Source organism: Phycodurus eques, chromosome 21 (assembly GCF_024500275.1).
Source record: "Phycodurus eques isolate BA_2022a chromosome 21, UOR_Pequ_1.1, whole genome shotgun sequence".
Taxonomy (NCBI): domain Eukaryota; kingdom Metazoa; phylum Chordata; class Actinopteri; order Syngnathiformes; family Syngnathidae; genus Phycodurus; species Phycodurus eques.
Window position 1 is genome coordinate 3732724 of NC_084545.1, and position 21897 is coordinate 3754620.

At 44.5% G+C, this 21897-nt stretch overlaps 2 protein-coding genes across 6 annotated transcripts in view; one reads left to right on the top strand and one right to left on the bottom strand.

Annotated features, from left to right (window-relative positions):
- Positions 1-4: 4 nt before the first annotated feature.
- si:ch73-173p19.1 (uncharacterized) lies at positions 5-8797 on the bottom strand. 3 transcript variants are annotated; one of them, XM_061667112.1, is made up of 16 exons: positions 8015-8797; positions 7002-7108; positions 6766-6908; positions 5634-5797; positions 5046-5216; positions 4528-4975; positions 4055-4189; positions 3517-3825; positions 3085-3327; positions 2873-2971; positions 2588-2781; positions 2235-2409; positions 2000-2156; positions 1708-1861; positions 922-1033; positions 5-827 (listed from the first exon to the last, which is right to left on the bottom strand). In XM_061667112.1, the coding sequence occupies exons 1-16, from the start codon at positions 8033-8035 to the stop codon at positions 628-630; spliced, it is 2832 nt and encodes a 943-aa protein (XP_061523096.1). In that variant the 5' UTR covers positions 8036-8797; the 3' UTR covers positions 5-627. The 3 variants fall into 3 exon arrangements, with proteins under 3 accessions (XP_061523096.1, XP_061523097.1, XP_061523098.1); XM_061667113.1 differs by having other exon boundaries at positions 5-862; XM_061667114.1 differs by lacking the exon at positions 8015-8797 and adding an exon at positions 7321-7977.
- A 333-nt stretch (positions 8798-9130) lies between these two features.
- Positions 9131-21897, top strand: part of slc4a2b (solute carrier family 4 member 2b) — a 36739-nt gene continuing 23972 nt past the window's right edge. For all 3 annotated transcript variants that reach the window (XM_061665759.1, XM_061665757.1, XM_061665758.1), the window contains exons 1-4: positions 9131-9170; positions 12435-12720; positions 15057-15162; positions 20601-20747. In XM_061665759.1, the coding sequence (XP_061521743.1) occupies positions 20709-20747 (39 nt within the window). In that variant the 5' untranslated portion in view covers positions 9131-9170; positions 12435-12720; positions 15057-15162; positions 20601-20708. The remainder of the gene's footprint in view (positions 9171-12434; positions 12721-15056; positions 15163-20600; positions 20748-21897) is intronic.

A 21897-nucleotide genomic window follows, 5' to 3' on the forward strand; every position in this document is an offset into this window, starting at 1 on the left:
AAAATTGCTATGGCTTTTTTTTTTATTGAAGGAAAAGGATCAAGAAAACTGCTGTCAAGGTAAGTGACAATTATAAACAAAATGCTGAATTGTCATTTTAATACACCCCAAAACATGGAATTAGGAAAACCCAACCAAGGTCCTTGTGTTGTGCAATGAACATAAAACGACAAAGCTACTTAGGACTTAACGTATGTTTAAATGTGGTGTGAATGTTCATGCTGCGAGTGTTCTTTGCTTTCTAGAGGTAACACAGCATTAAAACCTTTTTGGAATACTGAGGGCCCTATTTCAAATGGTCCGACTTGACAAGTTGCGTACTCACCGTTTTACATTGGATTGTTTTATATCTATGGCACTGAAGGTGTAATTATGGATCTTAGTTATTGCCCACAACTACTACTTCACGCCTTTCGGCCCCACAACCGTCCAGAGAACATAACAGTTAAATCTTAGTTTCAATACCATGATTTTTTTTTTTTAAAGGATCAACTTGATACATAGCATTTTTAATACCAGTTATGGTCAAATAGGAACTAAGCTGTGTGATAAACCGAGGACCCCTTAAATTGATTTCAAGCTGGCTGCAAGGTTTGTGTTAACATTTTCAAGCATGCTTGATTGACATCAGCGCCAGCAGTGCAAAGGTGGAGACGGAGTAAGACGGGGAACATTTTTCGCTGCTACGAGAGAGCCTCCCAGTCGTCGTCGGACACGTCGTCGAGGGGCACGGCCCGCGTGTTGCTGGCGCGGATGCTGCTGATGTGCGTGGAGGCCAGCAGGCCGGCGATGCCCGACAGGCTCACGCCGGTGCCGTCCAGGTTCACCTGAGTCAGACGCATGCATGCCAGGAACTTCACGCCTGAGGGGGGAAATGCACACTCTGACGTTTATGGCGTGTTATAGAGCACGTGGGCTTACCGTTATCTGTGATTCTGGTGCGGCTGAGATTCAACTTGAGCAGCTGAGGACAGTGGATGAGACCTCGCTTCGCGACGTTGTCGCCGACCTGAGTGCTGGCCAAGCCTAACACCTGCAACAGCAGCAACAGTCAGGTAAAAAAAAAAAAAAAGAATACTAAAATCAATAATTTTTAAATTGTATAATTTAATATAATTCAGTCTATTTTATATAATTAACCAATTCTAAAACAAGTGGCTTTTAAATGAGTTCGAACACTTACAGTATATTTGAGTAAAAATTCAATTTAAATATACATGGTAAATATATTTTTTAATACATCAAATTTTTAAATGGTATTGTTTAAATAAAATGTGTTACATTGGTAAAGTTGATTACGGTTAGTCAACCAATTTAATTATATGCATGTAAATTTCATTTTAAACATAATTCACTCATCACTCCGTATTTAATTTACTAATACGTCAAATTTTTATTCATATTTAATAACTAAGTTCCGAATAAATTATGGTTAATAAACCATAAATTTAAAATACTTATTTAATTTGTATTCTCATTTTTAAATGGTATTTACTATTCATAATTTGCCAAAACAATAATAAAATATATGGATGTATTTTACTATTTTGTTACTTGCAATATCAATTAACAAACTTTGAGTTTAATACGTTATTCTTGGAGGGGAAAAATGTCTAAAGAATGCAACAAATGTTAAAAGACTCCGGATAAAGTCAATCCTCGGCAGGTACGGCGGCACGTAATCGGTGAATAGTCGCAAAAGAGGACCTGGAGGTGCGGCAGGCAGGTGATGAGCGTCGCCACTCCTCGGCTGCTGACCGCGGTGCGGTCCAAGCACAGCTCCTGCAGCTCCAGCAGGGGGCGCAAGGCGGGGAGCCCCGCGTCCGTCACCTGAGTGTTGCTCAGCGACAGCTTCTTTAACCTACACACACAAACAAACATTACCGTGGGGGTTCCTCACGGTACGCACCGTAGTCTATCACTAACCTGCGCAAACGCAGACAACGTGGAACATAATGAGATAACGAGGGACAAAATAGGACATACTGTATGCGTGTACCTGATCATAGTGCAAAGGTGCTGTACTCCCTGGTCAGTGACTTGTGTGTAATCCGTCAAGTCGAGCTCCGCCAGCAGCTGCAGCCGCGACAGGAACGCCAGGCCACCGTCCGTGACCGAGTGGCGCCCCGGGAGCGTCAGGTGAGTCAAAGGCAGTCCTGCACGACGACGAAGCCACATTCAGCAGTGACGAGACGTGGAATTCTCGGGGTTCAGAAACCAACGCCGGCGCTAACCCGATATGATCTGCAGGGTGCGGTTGCCGTCCGACACGCGCACCCCCGCCAGGCTGAGGGACGAGAGTGCCGGGTGGGCGCCCAGCTGAGCCAGCGAGGACTCAGTCACACCTGTGCCGTCCAGGTTGAGCGTCTGCAGGCCCGTCAGCTCAGACAGCGCAGACACGTCCGACACCTGCGCGCACAAGTGTTAGGTGAGCGACGCAGCTTTTATAAATACACACACAAAATAGCTTTAGGCTAAAATTTGAAGGTTTTTTTCAAAATCTAATTTGTCAAGTTGAGGTATCTCTGTACTGTTGAAGAGGTGGCATTCGAAGACACCCTGCGCCATCTTGTGGCGGTTGTGCTACCTCTGTTTGCTTGATGCTGAGCATCCGCAGCTGCGGCGCGCACCCGGGCAGCGCGGCCAGCGTGGCCTCGCCGACCGCCGTCTGGTTGAGGCTGAGCTGCGAGAGGCACGGCGGCGCCGAGCGCAGGTACAGCGTCACGCCCGCGTCCGTCACTTTGGTCTGGTCCAGTGACAGGAAGCACAGGCTTTTCAGACCTGAAGACAATAGCAGATTACGCACTTAACAACATGCGGCATTACGAAACCGATTCATCCCGTTTGAGCGCGTCTGGAAGGAGTTTGCAACCTGTGATATACTGCAGACAGGAGTCGGTCAGCTTGCTACAGGACGCCAAGTTGAGGTACTGCAGTTTAACCAGGCTGGACAGGATTGACAAACCAGAATCTGGACGAAAACAGGTTTAAATATGGAGTTCGTTAAATTTCAGGATTTTGAAATGTACATTTTTAAATGCCATCAGATTAAACTGGATTGAAGCCAGGTGGAGTCGTTTGTACCGGTGATAAGTGGCGAGTTGACCAGGCTAAGGTGCTTGAGCGCGTTGAAGGCGCGCAGCTGGCGCAGCAGCTCGTTGGTGGCGTACGGGTAGCAGTTGAGGACAAACTTCTGCAGCGGGCAGCCGAAGAACAGCTCCAGGTTGCGCGGGCGCAGCAGACGCTCCTGGGCCATGTGGCTCAGCAGAAGCTCCGCCAGCTCGGGCGTCAGGCCGGCCAGACTGCTGCTGTACTGCATGCTGGGAGCTGACGCGCGCGGACGTTTACACGCAGACACACATTAACAGTCACACAGAGGTGTTAATGAATCATTTCATTATTTCATCAGAAAAACACGCACACATACTGTATGGACGAAAATATGCATGCTCATAGACACACAAACACAAGACAGTGTCTGTGTCGCCAACAAATGATGCGTGAGAGGTAACCAACCCGTCATGAGATGGACTGTGGCGCGCGTGGCCAAGGCACAGAGCGAGGAGACGCTGGGGGTCTTGAAGGACCTCTTGGGCGGAAGCGGCTGCCCGTACGTGTCGTGGCCGGGGCCCTCGCGCCGCGCCGCCCGCTGCAGACGCTCCACGGCGGCCTGACCGGCGGCTCCGGGCGCCGCCCGACCCGCCGCGTCCTCCGGTTCGGCCGCCGGGGCCTCCCTGAGTCGGTTGCCCTGCTCGGGCCAGCGGTGTCGGGACTCGAAGCCGCTGCGGTTCCTGTTCTCCGGGAAGAAAGGCAGCCGCGGCATAGCTGTCCAAACACACACAATCCACCTGCAATCAACTTCTTGCGCTCCTAACCACCCCCGAGCAGCAATAGTGCGCTCTGGCTTTCCGTGCTTACATAACAAGCACACGAGACTCAATCTGATTGGCTGGCTGGGGGGCCAAGTGGGGGTATTAACTTGGGTATTTCCTAATCTTCCATACATACACACGTGTTGCAGGGACATTATCTGTCCGTGAAATGTGTTTAGTACCGTTAAGCAAAAGAGCTTCTCTCTCTTCTCCATCTTCTTCTCCCTCCTCCTCCTCCTCCTCCTCTTCCTCTTCCTGTTCGAGTTGTATGTCAGCAGCTTCCTCAGGATTGCCAGGAACCAACTTTTGGCCTCGCCCTGTGTAACAACCATCTGTGTGTTAATGACATAGTTACGATGCATACCTGGGCTACGACTGTACACTAATGTGCAATAAAGTTGATGTTCATGCACGACAGCCATCATGACACAAAGTGATGCATACATTTCCTCAATATGTGTCTGCATAGGGTACGACTCATTTATATTTTACAGTAGATGGTATCAGAAATAAACATTTTGGTCTTAGTAAAAAAAATAAAAGCACTTAAAAAATATATCATAAATGAATTAACATGAGATGAGAGCGTGTATCCTTTTAAAACTACAAATAATACTTATTATTCAGCCCCTCGGGATAAAAAGTCACTACTTGCCCCAAAAGTGAGAGGGTCCATGCAGAGGAGCACCTCCGGGGATCCCCGCAAGACTGGCGGCCTCGTCCCACATGTGGTTGGGCAGCAGAGGCGGTATGGCAAGGTCCGGCCCTCCTGCCCCCTCCTGGACGGGGACCTGAGGAGCAGGCCGCACCGGAGAGGGCGCCTGCCGGTCGGGCCCGACCGAGGCGGGTTCCGGGGGGCCGCCCGGGTCTTGGGGGGTCTCCGGGGGAGTGGTCTGAATGCAAAGAGCGGCGTTGGGCGTGAGGCCGAGGGAGCGCAGTGAGCAGGCCAGATCGGCCTCCCCAAAGCGTTTCCGTGGGAACCCCTGGAGGAGAGAGAAGGTGGGGAGGGAGGGGTGACGTCCGGTAATGTGCTCCACAACGCTGCGCAGCGGGGCGTCAGCCGGAAAGCGTTCGCGCATGGACTCACCGGACGGCAGCCGGATCTGCAGCAGACAAGACAACTTCAATTCGGCATTCCGCATCAACACAACTCGGCCGTCTTTACAACCTCACCATGAGGATACAGTTGTTATCCACATTAGTCTGAACCTTCCCACCCAAAGTTTGCCCTTGACTCGCACTAGACGGAGATGCCGCCCCTGCCGCAGCGCCAGACTGGCTGCCCTTCTTCTCCTGCAAGCTCCTCCGATCATCGGCAATGCGTTTCAGCACCAACTCTCGCTCCTGGAACGAAGAACGGACATTGTCAAAATTAGAACTTGCGACAGGAATGGTGCTGCCTTGATTTTATTACTTGAATTTGTTCCGCGACCACCATTACTCAAAACACTTTCAAATCATGTGCTCATTCTGAAGTATGCAACCTGGCCACCAGGGGGCAGTATAATACAGACACACGAAGAGTTTCACAACTGACTTAGTTAGCTGCCGTAATAGTCGTTCGTTTTTTTTCCAGAATCAGAATCCTCTTTATAAGTATGTCAAAAACACAAGGACTTTGTCTCTGGTAGTTGGAGGCGCTCTAGTACAACAATAGACAGCCATTAAGACAAAAGAATGCCTGTGAATATCGCTATATTGTCTCTCCGCCCCTAAATGTAGTCAAAATGTCTGCGATGACGAAGCCACGGCGTTCAGTACCTGTTTCTTTTGTCGGCGCTCCGCCCTGGCCTCCTGAGCCACGCGTTGCCTCTGCTGCTCCTCAAAGTCGCTCTTGTCCTGTTTGATGCGCGACTCGACAGGGGGCAGCTCTCGGGACGGAGGGGACGTCTTCTGCGTCGGCCTCAGCACTAATGAGCCGCTTGCTGGGACAACATGAAAGTTAATCATTAAAAAAAAATATATATGTTAAATGCACATTTATGCTGAATGGAAAAGGGAATATTTCGAATAACTTGTATACGATAGTTTGTTCTCTGGTGTGCCTGTCCCCGCCATCTAGTGTGTAATTAAATAATACTTCCGAAAATGTTTCTGACCACGCTGTTCTGAATGTTTTGCCCCACTGTGATGTCACAGTACAGCTAGGGAGGACATGGTGAAAAGGAAGCTGTCTATAATTTTTTCTTTATTCACGAAAGCATGCCATCGTTTTCTTAAGACACCTGGGAACTGTTTTAAAGGTCCCATATTTTGACTATTTAGACTTCCATAGAGTGACTCTCTGACATGGACTTAGTATAAAATTGTCAATTCCATTTAAAAAAAACCAACCTTGGTTTTGTCATACGAGTGTCCAGAAAAGGCCCCACTTACAGCTACGTCTGTTTGACCCAGTTTTGTATCCATAACTGGCTAAAACCGCCCCCTTTCCTCTGATTGGTTGCCTCCGTGTTGAACAACCACTTGTGAGCGCACGCGCTTGTTATGTTGACTGCGCTGGCCCGGGAGCGGAGAGGCAGGCGGAGATCATTACAAGTGACGCAGATAAGATCGTGAAATTCCAATGACCTGATTTCAGGCGTCTCACCATAAAAAAACATCTGTAACTCAGGAACACGTGGATGATTACAATTCATATTTCACGTGTTTACTGAGGCACCATAGCGCTAATATAACATTCCAAATACTAGAAAAAGTTGGTTGAGTAAAATATGGGACCTTTAAATTGTGAAAAAACATGCATAATACAGGTGCATCTCAATAAATTAGAATACTGTAAGAGAGGTCATTGATAACCACTGCTGTAGAAAATGGATGGCTGGAATGTCTCCTTTATAAGACAGTTTGATTAAAGTGAGAAACGCAATGCTGTGTCCAGTGGATGTCATACCTGGAAAGTCAGCAGCAGATGCACGCGATTCGGACGCGCTGGCCGGCTCTATCGGAGGGTTGAAAGCCGCAAAAGCCGTTTCCGCTGGCCCCGTCGGCCGCTTGAGCAAACTGTGTCGTGGATGCTGATGACCCTGCAGGAGCCTATTGAAAAAGCAACAGTCTCTTACTAAAAAAAGAGGTGGCCATTTTGAAACTTAACGGGACACAATTTATGAGATATGTGGACACACTCACCACTCAGCCGCATCCATCACGGAAAAATGACCGGCCTGCACTGCTGCCTGGATCTGTTCCGGTGTGAAGCCCATTTCGCCAAGTGTGTGGAATAGCTCCCCAATTGTCTGCAAGACAGTCACAAAGATGTCAAAACAAAGAGAATGCCTTATTTAACAAGAGCAGTGATTGTCAGAAGCTTCTAAAAGCTCAGACATCATGAAAATTATTTTATGACCAACGTTGCACTAAGTTGAGTGTTATTTTCACAACTTTTGCGGGATTACGCTGCACTGACCAGGTGGCACTGTATCGAAAACAGTTGGAAGGATTTTCATACCTACTGCAAATGTGTCTGACGATTTTGTGGCTTTTCATACTATAGTTTACCTTGTAACCAAGCATATCTGCTTTTTCAAGTGAAAGAAAAGCATGGTAAATGCCTAAGAGCCTTTGAGCCAGGAAAAAAAAAAACTGCCCTAGAAAAGGGCAGGAACGTCGATGGATAAAACTTTTCCACCACGACTGACTGCCTGTCCATCTCTGGTTCCATTCTTGCCTCACTCCTGCACTTGGGGCAATCCCAGACCTGAGAAGGGCACTCCATTAATTGGAGTGGTTTGCATGGTCTCAAACTGCTGCTGAGGGATCTGAAGATGGGCTTGATGACGCCAACAGAATGTGCAATGAATGTCATGGCAAATACGTCATACCTACTTTTGAGCTGCTCTAGTAGCAAAGCTGTGACTCTGTTGCTTTCAATGTCAATGACTTTTTTTTGTAGTCAACTATCGAAACAACGTATTACCCCAACAGTTTCAACTTAAAACTGACTAATTCAAAGTAAAATGTGAGCATCAGCCGAGCTAGATGAACTGACATCTTTGTTTGTTTGTAATTTAGCAAGCTGGTAGCGCCTGCCAGTCACAGCCGTTGTTAGCACAACACCTAGCTTAGCCGCCGAGGCTAACTGGCGTGCTAATAATATGCCCGCGCGCGACGCCACAACACTCGGCGAGTTGTTTCAAGCTTACCGGGGAGCCCGAAAAACTCATGTCCGCCTTTGGAAAGCCGCTGGCGTGAAATTAAGAAGCCGAATTGGAACCAAACGGCAACTTTTGTTGGACTTCTCGCATCGGCTGCTTAGCTAAAGAAATCGCAGCTGGCTAATCGGCTAAACTAGCAGACTCGAGACGAGCGTCCGCCCCTCTTTGATTGACAGCAGGACAACAACAACAAACCAACCGGAGGAGTCTCGAATGTACACTAACTCGTCTTTTAATCACAAATAACACTAAAAGTAACTTTGATCGCAAAGCGCTGCTTTATGGCGTCACGATGTGCTCGTTTTGATCGAGCTTTGCAGAAAAACAAAGTCACGTGAAAGCAAAACATTTTGCAGCAATCCACCACAGAAATCAGTCGAAATCAAACGGTGACAGCGTCAAATTAAATCTAACGTCCCGAGGGTAATCTTGCATTGATTATTCACCATTTGGAATAATCATCTGTTCACCAAATATGAAAATAACAAAGCCAATTTCACACACCCTTGGAAAAAAGGAACAAGAAAAAGATAGGCCTACATCGGTCTTAGTGGGTTTTTATTTTCTTGTTAAATAAAGCTATTGATTGATACTGAGAAGTGCAGCACGGTGGATGAGCTAGAATCCATACTCAGTCATGACTTTCCTTGGGGATATTTAAGAAGGTTTTTAAGAAGGTTTTTCTATTTCAAGTTGAAGGTCGTGGCATCAGCATCATCATCATCATCATCATCATCATAACGGAACAGGGCCCGCCCCTCTGCAGCCTCTTGTCCGAATCGTCCAGCATCATTTACGCATGCGCAGAGATTGCATCGCCGTGAGACGCCGGTGGTAAAGTGGTTGAAGCCGTCAAAGCAGAACCGAAACTTGCAATATTCATTTCAAAATAAAATTTGATGTTAGAAACCCATGCTTGTATAACACTCCACTGTTGTTTGTGTTAGTTACTCGTAATCTTTTCCCTAAATATTAATTTAAAACATATAAGTTTACCCGCTTTTAAAAGTAAACCTCCGAATGCACTCGAGAACGACCTTTATATTTTTGACAACCGACCGGAAGTAGCATACATTTTAATTTCGCTTGTCTGACACCGGTTGAGACCAAGTCATCCAGCCAGCCAGCGGGGCGAGAGTTCGAGGTGAGTACCACCTGGGAACGCCATGGGAACAAGTCTCAATTTCTCTGTCATTTCAGCTTCATCACACACTTAAATTGACTTTGAGTCGCGGTGATGTTGAACACCGTGTGTGTGTCTGTGTTGTTGAATTGTCGCCCCCCCCCCTTACACACACACACACACACACACACACACATTGCGAGTGGACCTGCGATGACTTGAGTTGACTTCCATACACTCACACATACATGTTTGAATGAGTTCGCGTTTGTTTCTCGGCCTATTATTAACAAAGTCTTTGGAAATGTGTTCCCACTTGGAATGCTGTTGCGGTCTGAGGCAGGTGGATTTTCAGTGAACAAGAATTTCGATGGGGTAGATTAGAGTCTCTTTTAAGCTAGCGGGTACTCAACTACCCCCTCCAAATGTGATGGCTAATGTTATTGCTGTGTGTTAGCATCCATTTATTGATTAATAATGAGGTTTTATGTGATGAAAGGAGGCAAGGATTGTGTGAAGAGCTACAAGTGTGTGTGTGCTCAATTATCAATGTCATTCAATGCTCACTGGTGCATAAACTAAAACCACAAATAGTAAAATATGTCACATTTATAGAAGCAATAACCACAATGAAGGAAGGGCATTAATGTTAATACAGTGAGATATTCTCAGGGGTGATGGACCAAGACCCGACGGGAAAATTCATGAATAATAGTGCCCACATTGCGCTAACAATGTGTAGAATTGCATCTGTTAATAGTTTAAACCCTAAACAAACCTCAAACTGTGATCCCGAGACACTTTAATATTTCAAACTCAACATTACATTTAAAGTCAGAATAAATGTCTAAATTTGACTTACCACAGAGAACCGTGTCATTAACAACCTTGCCAAGTTTAAATGATTCAAATAATTGCTGAGTGTATGAAATGAGGCTTCAAAATCGTGAAAACACAAGTCGTCATCTTCGCTCTCAATAGCTATGGGCGTGTCCGCTGAATGTCAATCAAATACCATGACGACCTGGAAAAATGGATTTCGTCTCGTCTAGCCTCTTTATTATCCCTATTCATAACTACATGTTTGAGCTGTAAATATGTATCTGCTTTAACCATACGGTGGCTGGAATATAGCCCACCTGGTCGCTGGCGCTTTTCCACGCTGTGACAATGAGGCGCTCTATGCGGCCATGCCGCCCCGAAACCCTGATCCATACGCTACCTGTCAAGTCGAATTTTAACAAAACAAACAAACTCAACCCCTTCCCCACGCTTTTCTGCGTGACATGGGTGCGTGCACTCACGGCCAACAACGTGGCGCTCTAAAGCAGCCACACCAGGAGACTAGCCGAAGGGAATATTTATCAGTTAAATCGATTAATCGCCCCGGACTAGCAGGAGGTCAAATTAACCTGTGTATCCATGTGTTGCTAACAGAATAACAGCTTTGTGTTCAACGAAACAGTTCCAGATTTTACACTGAGTGAATCAATTTGTAAGAAAATTAAGATGAGGTTGTTGTTATTATAGAAGCTGGATATGCAGCGACACAAGAAAATGGCCGACCTCCACTTCCCACTGCGTGTCAGTGTCGATTATAGAACAGCAACATGGGGGGGTAAAAAAAAAAAGGTGCTGGTTGTTGCAGCTACTTAAAAGGGACAACAGGACGTAGTCACATGACTATTATCAGGATGGCAGGATGTGTCTTGCTGACTCATTTGTTTGTAAGTTGACTAGCTTGTAGAAGACTAAGTCAAAGTGGAATAATACAATGTGACTTTTAAGAACGCCATCGTTCCGCAATGGAATCTCAAAGCATTTCATCCCGTTCTTGTAGCGCTCTCTCTCAAATTCCATATTTTCTATTGTCGGACAATGCCGGACGCATTTTGATACGTTTTATTTTGCCTGTCAAACACGCTCGCTGCGAGCGGATTTGTCGCAAGTGGAGCGAACGTCTCCACATTCCTGCTGGAAATGGCTTGATCATGCAGAAAACTAGACCAAGGGAGGGAATGTGGGGGGTGAAATATGTTTGATAATACAGCGTTTTCTGTTTGCTTTACCCCCCCCCCCCCCCCCCCCCCCAGCAGATAAACCCAACAGGATTTTGTGTATAAGGCCTTCAAGAAAACCAACTTGGATTTAGGCCTGTTTACATGTTGTGTGGGGACTGCGGAGTGAATCATTGTGTGATATTGACTCCAATCCTTTAAAAGTGACACGTAAAGACCCTGTAGCACTTTAGCACCGGCGGAATCTTACTTAATTTGACCGTGGGATGATTTCCTCACAAGCGCAAAAGCAGTTTTTACAGATTGTCAAAGCGCCACAATGACGGCGCTCTGGGAGAACTCAGCCTTGCGCAACCCGAGCAGCCACCCGTCAAAGTTTTGTGGCTGGAGCCGGTTGCGCACAAAAGGTCTTATTGTTGACTTCAGGTGAAAAGAAATTACCAAAGCAGGTATGAATAACGAGTTTGTAAGAAGTCATCTTAATCCAAATGATTAATGACGAAAAGGTTGAGAACTATACAAGTAGAACCGTCGTTTTAGTGCCATCAAAGATGCTCGCACCCTTTTTGGTGTGTTTTTCCTCTTGATTGGTGTGGTTCGTTTGGTCATGTTTGAACCCGTTAATTGAACTCTGGTGCGTAAATCAATGACGTTATGAAAGAACTCTGTGGCAAGAAAGGAAATTTACAAACCCATCAACAGATTGGGACCAGAAAAAGCCAAACCATACCACTTAGCAAGAGATTCTGTTTGGCTTAATTGATACCTCAAAACATATAATAATCAACTTTCAATGGATTTTGTTTTATACTTGATGTTCATGCTGTCTTTCTTCAAAGTGTACTGTTCAGGTTTCTTTGTATACGACAGCAAAGAGAGATTTTAATTTACCCGACATGTTGCCTTTGTCAGAGGGTCACGTGATGTTACTGTGACGTGTCTTGCCCAGCTGTTAACATCGCCCCTTTATTGACTTTTACTCGCTAAAGCTTTCCACCGAAAGTTCTAGGTTCGACATAATCTTGGTACTCTAAAAGTTCTTGGTCCTGGGTAAAGTTCCTGGGGTCCAAATGACCCGCTTCATGAATCAGAACTTTCCATTTCACTCATCCAAAACAATACCCTGTAGCCCTAATCGGGGGGCATACAAATAATTGAAAGTTTATTGCTTTTTCCTTCAGAGAACAATGGGTTTGCATTGATATTGGTCGTTATGTAAGCAGTCATATCTCGCTCGCCCCTTAAATCCCTCTGCACCCCTGGACAGGTGCCGTCTTAGCCCCGCTGCCAATCCTCGGATGGTACAAAAGGGGCACACAGCGATGCAGCCGTTAGCGGATCCCTTCCCGCGCCCGCCGTGCTGATGTGTCGAACCCTCAGTCACATTAGCGCAGACGACCGCACTGGCGAAAAGGCTCAACTCACGCAGGGCTATTTCGGGCAAAAACACTCAGCGCTATCATCGTACACCAGCGGCGCAAAATCCCTTCAGAGATCCGCGGGACGGGCAGCTGTCGGCCATCGCGGGCTGGCGGAAAGGACGAGGCGTTCGGGTGAGTTTCTGTCACATGTCATGGATAGGCGACAAACTAGCAAAACTACTATACTGGTCATAGCTAACCGGCATCGTTCTGAATTGCTGTGAATCTTATTCCTGGTTGTTCGTTGTCCACTCGTTGCTTGGCAGATTTCGTAGCCCATTTGACACTTTCTGGACAGCGACACTCGTTTCTCTCGCTATGTTGTGTTGAAAGCAAGTATTTTATACGTAATAGTTTCACAGAAATATTCTGCTTTTGCTGGGTTCTGTGTCAAAGGCGAAGACTGTTCTAATGGAGCAATTTTTTAATGGCATCTATCAGATTGATGGGATGCCCTTTTTTTGTTAGTTTTATCTGAGTCACGGAATACCGTGTTGCTGTGTGAAAGGCAAAGACCTCGCTGATGCAGCAATATTTTGTAGGTCATATCTACTCACCTCATTTATAGGATGCTTTGTCACTGCGTGAAAGCGCACACATTTGAGACAATATCCCGCCTTTGTTGGAGTCTGTGTGAAAGGCAAAGCGGCTAGTTTGTGTTTAAAACTGCTCGCTTGACTAAACACGAAACAACACTACGTTGTTATATGTTGCAATTGAAGTGCTCTGTATTACACAGAAACCAAAGGAAGTACAATAAAAAAGAGCCGTCTTCCGAATCTGTAGTCCACAGTGGGCAGTGTGTGCTAATCGAAATGTTTTACGGTGTGCCAGGGCTAAGACAATGTTGTGCATCCATGAGGTCACGCACCTCGTTACATTGTCGACCATGTTTGAATTGGTCCTGGAGGCTATTTTCAGCGACCTGTTGGGATGGAGGAGAGCCCCATGCGACATATTTAGCTCTGTGTATTTATTTATTTTTTCCCCTCCCTGCCTGCAAGACATTCATGTGACTCCACGGTGAGCCCTCGTCCACGCCGACAAACAATTCCGTCTCGCACACGCAGAACCTCCTTCGGGGGTTTGGATATTCCGTCAGCCCCGAGGCTCATATAAGCTGATGCGGAATGCGCGGCTTGATTATTTGGCAACGGGGGTCGCAGCGACTTGTTTAGATCACAGGACCTTCTTTGTTTCCACATCACAATTAATCCAGTGGCTTTTGTGACTTTTAGGTGGGATTCCTTGTGTAATGATTTTGTTGTTTTGGGAAGCTACTACGACAAAACAGATGCCAGTGTCAAGGTGAAACCCCCCTCTCCTCCTAAAAAACGTTTACTGTAGATGTACTTAGTGGGAAATATTTCCAACGTAAATTTCGACATACCAGTCTTGCTTCATAGTTCGCCCTCCAAACCAACAGGGGGCAGCATAAATCTTCCTCACTGTTTGGAAGTCTGCTCAAATTTCTTAAGCATAACATATAAAAATATACACATTATATTATGTACTTTTTAAAAATGTTTATTTTTTTTAAATAAAATGATTAAAAAAGTAATAAAATATCTTAGTGATGCTGTGCAGATAGTGACAAAAACATTTTCGAATGATTTCCGCTTCGCGTAATACTAACGAACAATGCAAAACGACATAAACGGGCTAGCGAATAGCATCTGTGTGGCGCATATGTGAACACAAACAGTGCAGCAACACATACACATAATATACAATAAAAATACTCACAGCCATATTCTTCTTCGAAAAACAACTCTTAGTACTGCAGCTTAAGTCACTTAGTTGCGAAACTCTTCTTTGTTTGTGTATGCATGACTGCCCCCTAGTGGGCAAGGCACACACCAGAATGAGCTGCAGTGCATGAATTGTGATGCACAGTTTAATTCTTTACATAATACTAAATGTTTTTAGAACGTGCAATATTATATATGTGTGTTATACGATACTGTTTATGTACATGGCCAATACTTAAAAAAAATATATATACACTTTTATATATTAATAATGAGCAATAAATGACTTGGCAGCCATGTGAAATACATCGACATATTTATTGTAACATATACATTGTTTTATTTAATTAAATAGTAAATGTTGGAAGTGGGTGGATGTTTGACAAACTGCACGCAGACATTTTTGAGGTTTCAAGGCACGCTAAATTTCCACACATTACTCATCGGGAGGACTGACTGAACGACCACTTTTGAGGCAGAGGTGTGTGTGCGTGTGTGTGTGTGAGAGAGAGCGTGAGTCAAGTGTTGAATAGGCCCTGCAGTCACATGGCTACTTGTCAGCAGGCTCCGGGAGGAAACTTAATCCCGCCGACCGAGGCGGCCGCTATCAGTGGGCGCACGTCGGTCCGAGAGGTTGGACGCTCGCTCCTCATCTCCTAACTCTGCTCTCTTGTCTCTTCCTCTTTCTTTCTCTCCCTCTCTCGTGTATATTTGCAGTCTCGCTGCACTCTGACCAGAAGCGTGTCTCCCTCCTCCTGCCTGCAGAGTTCAAGTTGCACTACTACCATGTTTGCGGTGGCTTCTCTGCAGTAAGCAAAGCAAGGTATGGATCGACACCTATGGCTCTTTTTATTGATTGGCATGACTTTTGAAGCCGTTTCTTGCACCAATTTAAGTGTGTTCAACTGAATTGTGTCGTCAATGTACTCCTCGTGTTGGATGATACTCCAATTAGCATCTCATAAGTGAGGATTATGTCCGTTATTTTGCACATTTTCTCATGACGATGTCAACTTTGTATAAAAAAAAAAATATATATATATATATATATTTAACATTTTTTGACTAGAATGAAAAGTGGCAAGTGAACCCCTTTTACAACAACCAATACCAAAAAAGGTATTCATATTTCCATGGTGCCCTTCGTTACAAGTATTGATAATTAGTGTGTGATGGTATACATCCTCTTTATCAATGTATGCATTTCACCACACACTTCTTACCTATTTATGCCACTACTCATTCATGTAGATATGTTGTAAACGTGTGTCAATAATTGCACTGATCTCCACTCCCAAAATTGCTCCAAGGAGATAATAGTTATCTGAGTTTGAATAACAAAAATCTCGAGTTTTTTTAAATAAGAGCCTCCAGCAAATGGTTGAGATGTCACTTAAAAGAGCACAATATTGGGAAAAACAGCAAAAAAAAGTTTCTTTTTTTTTTTTCTTTAGGAAGAAATGTACAGCTCAAAGGTTCAGGGACATTGGATTCACTTTATTTTTGGATTGATTTTATTTGATTTCATTGCTGGTTTTTTCAATGTAGCGAAGTATCTTCTCGTCTGTGCCATGTGAAACGGGACTCCTTTATTTGAGTTCTACAATAACAAAAAGTGTTAAATGTTAAATCATTCCTTTAAAAAACGTGATCTACCAAACAATTGAGCTGAAATCGATGGTAAAGGCAAAACTGATGAGTTTCCTTTTTTATGCGCTCTTCTGATTGGTCGAGCTGGTAGTTAAGAGGTTTGCATCAGGAGTAAGAAAGTGTTTTTTTCCTATCAGGAAGTGATATTTTTCACAAATGGCCATAGTAAATGTATGAAAAAAAATAGACTGTTGTTAATAATGATATATGATGAGCTTTTGTTGTGGCACGGGGTCTATCCTTGTCGCCGTTCCTCTCTCGCCCCGTTTACGTCATTTTTCGCCGGCGACAGTAGTCAATCTGATAAAACATTAAGGCCACAATGCGTCTGCGCCCCCGCAGGATGACGCGCAGTCAGGAGGAGTATGCGCCGTATCTGTAGTCAAACTGCTTGCACCCTTAAAAAAGCTGCTTGTCATTGTCCCAGATTTTCTAAGAGCAGGCACGTACGGTGGAAACTCCAAAGTCAAACGTACAGTCGGTCCAATCAACTCCAATCCAGTCAAATGATTGATTGTTTTGTTTTCTCCACGTGACCTTGATGAACAATATTTCTTCCATGTAAACGTTCCAACCCTGACTCCTCGCCCAGTACAGAGCTCTGCTACCCTACAGTGGATCTAAAAAGTCTGCACACCCCTGTTGAAATTCCAGCTTTTTGTGATTCTAAAAAATTAGACCACTACTAATGTGACCTACACCCTGTACAACTCAACCTTTTAAAAAGCGGAAGTAAATATAAAAAAGAGCGAAAATGTGTTTGCACAAGTGTGCACACCCTCTTATAACTGGGGATGGGGGAATCACATTCAAACTCATGTGAATTGGGAGTCAGCACAACTCTCCAAATAAAGTTCAGATGTACTAGTAGACTTTTCCTGACATTGTTGTAGTCGCAGAGCGCTTCAACAGCATCAGGGAGATCTTCTTGTTCAAAGGTATCCGCCTAGCGATGGACAAAAGAAAATAATTTCCAAGGCATTAAAAATATACCATGGAACACAGTGAAGACCGTCATCCTCAAGAGGAGAAAATATGGCACCACTGTGACATTACCAAGAACTGGACGTCCCAGCAAAATTGAGAAAGAGCTGAAGGAATTTCTGGCAAGTCAGGTTCCAGGTCACGTGAATGGTTGAAAAGGTTTTGAAATGATTTATCTTGGTCTATATCACAAAAAGCTGGCATTTGAACATTTTTTTTTTTTTTTTTTTTTTTTCTCTGCCAAATGTGAATGATTAAAAAAATATTAATAAAAGAAATTGCCAAGTATATAAAATTAGGTTTCAAAAGCATGAAAAATCCCGACTGGGGGGGTGACTCATGCCGGAGCCCATGCGCATCAGTGCGGTCCATTTTAGCCACGCCCAAAACATCAGGGAAACGAATGGTGAAAAACAGTTTAACGTTGTATCTCCACAATTCAATACTACATAGTTCTCAGTCTGTTTTCGAGGAATTATCTTCAAACATGTAGAATGTATTTAGTATTAAATCTCTAAATTCAGGTTTTAGGGTTTTTAAAATATTCTGCAAATAGTTGATGTTTTTTTTTCCAGTGATTGTTTCCACAATTTTGCATTGTAGCCGCGTTCCTTTGTCCCAACACGTGACACCCATCGGTCCCCCTTCCTCCGTCTGGAGTCCTGTGTCCATAGGAAGCGGCGGTGTCATGCTGTGACAAATTGAATTAGCCCAAGAGGTCAGAGGGTGGCCGTTGTCACGTTTTAGCTGAGCGGGCACACGTTTTCAAAAAAAAAAAAAAAACTTCAACTATTGCAACTCCTCCTAACGAGTGTTAACGTCCTGTTTTCCCGTGTTTACGTTTTCCCAACGCGTCACATGCACAGATTTGACACTGTGACTGAAGTGCGAGGCGCAGGACTTTGAGGGTGATTCCGTTAAGTGGACATCATGAAGCGCTACTTGGAATGGAATTATTTTTTTTTTTAATCCTCGCTTCCTCTTGCACACTCAGCATTCATCCATCTCCTTTTCGGCAACGTCAGCTGTTACACAAGGCGCCGCCAGTTCCTTGTTAGTCGTGCCTCACACAAAACACAATCGAGGTCCAGGTGTCATACACAATAAGACAATTATTGGTGCCTTCGCAGTGTTGTTATGCTTTTTTTCTCCCAGGTAGGTGGGCTGCTGGTTCCCATAGTTCGGGCTCCAGATCCCAGTGTTCTGTAACTTTATCCCTGTGCCTCTTGCACACTGGCTTGGGTGTTCGTTTCCTGGGAAAATAAAGCGTCTAGCGGGGTGAATGACTCCATTATCAAACAGGGTAGAAAGCTTGGTTTAGTAAAGGCTTTCTTTGCTTGTACATGACATTTGTGACTTTTTTAAAGAGTAAGACTTCATGCAGAACAAAAGGCATGCTCAGTTACCACATGCGTTTCATTTGATTGTTGTATATTTATTAGGGCCCAACCAATGTTTTTTTTTTTTTTTTAGGCCTATGCTGTTTCCCATATTTGGCAGAATGATATTCCGATAACTGATCAATCGGCCAATTAATTTAAAAAAATATAGAATTCATAAAATAACTTCATTTTTTTCTCCCTTAACAAAACAATAAAGATATGAATTACAGGCAGAACATTTGAGTCTTTTACAATACTTTGTCCTATTCGTATTTGGTTAAGTTCACAGCTGTGACAAATTGGCAAATATCGGCCCATTTTTTTCAGATTTTACTTGTTTGTTTGAATGTATTTGTCTTATGTTGTAATGTGCTTAAAAATGTTTAAAAAAAAATATTTTTTGGTTGTTGGGCCGATTTGATAGGGCTAATATTGTCCGATGAATCGGTCGGGGCCTAAAATTTATAGCCCAGATTATTTTTTTTCCATACAAATATTTACTGTAATCATTGTTATCATAGGTCAGTGGTAGATTACGGCACGTTCCGACTTGAGTACGTAGGAACGGTGCTCCATTGTAAAGTGATAACCCCCTGTGTTTGAATTCAGATGTTTTGGTACAATACAAAGTTGAGTTCCCATGCAGAACAATGGCTACGTGATCGGAAGTGGCACTCCCTCACGCCTCTCAGTGCTAACGCAAACCTCTGCCGCCGTAACAAACGGCGTTGGCGCTTTTGTAGCATAATATTTGAGACTGTTCAAACTCTTCCTATTGCACTTGTCTGGCTCGTTCATTTCCTAAAAAGACTATTGATGTTCAACTTTCTTAAAAAGAAAAGATTTAAGTTCTCATGTTATATACTGTATTTATTTTCTTATGTTGTGAACCGAGGCCTTCAAACCAAGGTACGTAGCGAACGGTCATTTTTGGCCTACTGTTCCAGCCCTAGTTGAAATCTCTGTCAACAAGGCCACCGATAGGACCCGCTGTGCGTGTACGTGCCAGGATTTCTTCATCGTCGTCACCTTCTCGATAGCCGTTCTCAGACAGCCCGCTCGCAATTGCCGACACACGACTCCCCAGTTAACCTATAAATAGTCCTATATGTACCACTACAATCATTCGAAATGACGTGCCCCTCATGCTGAATTTAAAAAAGACGCCAGGAGGATGGCGAGAGGAGGTTAGCTGAAAGCACGCGCCGCCGCTTATCAAAAAGGGTCTCCCTGCACAGTAGCGCACGGCGTTATCAGGCTCTTATCTGGCTAATGGTTAATGACCTTGGATGGCGGCAAAGACGTCCCTCGGGTATCCGGATATGAGAGTCATACAAATCAGAGTGTGTCTGTTTTCTGTCTAAAAAGAGTTACATTTGTGCGGTAATATGGAGATGACGTAGCAGACTACTTCCTGGTTCCCAGAGTTTGACGGGCGGTGACATTATTTATGATTCTAGGCGGCGCACCGTTCCATTGATGCTGAGTCCAGATCATCATCAAAATGTTGTAAGAACTACAGCAACTGTAAATGCTAATCTCCTTATGACGATTTTGTGCTGACAATGAGTCTATTTTTTGTAGCATGATAGAAAATGCCGTTGCTTTTATTGCACGGCTCCAGTCTGACTGTAATTATGCACAATTATAGGGTACAAAAGGTCAGCGGGCAAGTTACACATTATACACTGGAATGGAGTTTTCATTGCTGACATTTGTTGTCTCTGTTAAAGATGTCTGGGCCTTCAGTCTAGCCAGTTTATGTGGCTTTTTACCTTTTTGAAATGCCAAACAAAAACAAATATTTTGTGAAAACAGATTTAATGACTTATTTTTAAATGAAACATCAACATCTTCAGGAAAGTGAAACATCAGTAGTCTTTTTTGTGTGTAAATAAAGCATGTCGACAAGTGCAACAGTAACAGTTTGAACAGGCCAATTAGCATGCCGTAAAAACACAACTGAAGGCATTTGGTTTTGTTTTGTTTCCATCGGAAGTGCCTGCGAGAGGCTCGTTAAATGCAGCTGGAAATTGAGTTTGGACTGCGCTAAAACAAATGGCTACCATCCGCTAACCAGAAGCTGAGCTGCACTGTGTTTGATAACTGACTAGGTGTGTGGCTACAGTACAACGCTGTTACACTCCTTTACCGTCACCTTATTACATAATTGTGCCTTATTATAAATTTTTTTCCTGGCAAAGTGAGGTGTTTCCACTTCCTGAATCTCTGTCTGTGCTTGCAGGTTATGCTGCCCAAAAGTTGCCTGAGTCCCAGCGAGAAAGAGAAGGGCTAACCGCGCCGCAACCGATCCTGAGGAGTTTTTCTCGGTGCCCGCCTGCCCAGCAGAGCCATGAGTAACCCCGGCGGTCCCAAGCAGGTCGCGGATGGCGTAAGTCGGCACGGGGAAAAAAGTTACCACGCCGAAAACACACTCACTAGGATTTGTGCTGCCTCGCTCAATTGCGGTATGATGTTAGATAAAAGTGTACAGAAGCACATAAAAACGCGTCAAACTCCCGCCTTTGAATGCCAACGGCACCACAGCTGAATCCTCTCATACGTGGGTTGTCCCTCTTTCGAAAAGGCTTGAAACAATGCCGCACCAGACCGCGAGTTGCGCTACAGCAGCTTGCCCGGGATCTCTCCGCTGGACGAGACTGTCCTTGTCCGGAGCGCCGCTGGTCCTCGGCCAAAGCAAGCTGCATTCCTCTGCCGCATGGAGAGGTCCTCCACATGGGTGATTAAGATCGCTGAGTAGAACATAGCGCACAAGTTTTTAAAGGGGACGTTTCTTCCCATGCGCATTCCAAGATTGGTAATTTATGCTTGTGGCATCCCAGGAATCTTACTGTAACTGCTTTTGTCTGACCTTTTACCCACTTTTCTTTATCCCGAGCTCATCTTATTTTTCTGGCTCGAGCTTTTCAGGAAGTAGTTTATTACATTTGTGCTCCAGAGAGTAGACCGTGACAGATGCTTCTCGAAGACATCATATGTCTCCACTGTTAGAAATGTAGGAAATACCTAAATACCTTTTGCTGTGTGCTGTCAAACTGTCCAAACAGAAAAAGCAAATGGATATGAAAAATATGCAGATAGGCACGAATAGTTTTAGTTATATTCAACAGAAAAATGAGAGTAGATGCGTGCGTGAATGGGCAGTTGTTCACTTTGTAGCGAGAGAAGTCAAACTGCGTTTGTTTTGCTGCAATGCTCTATCTGCATCATAATAATTAGGCAGTGATTGCGTCAATAAAAAGGCCGCGATCGGGCTATCAAGCATAACGGCAATGAAAATGAAGCTGCTAGCGCCCGATGAACGCCCACTTTTTTATGGCGAATCCTCAAAAGGGCCATCAACATTTGACTGCATGCTCCCACCACACCTGACACGGCATAGGCAAAAAAAAGTTTCACTATTTATCGCCGCCTATCTCTCTCGGATACCGTTTCTAATTTGGGCTAATTTGAAATCCCTTGTGGGGAGTTTATCAAAGTTGAAGTCCTGGAATTTGTCCAAAATGGCTGCTTCAGCCCAG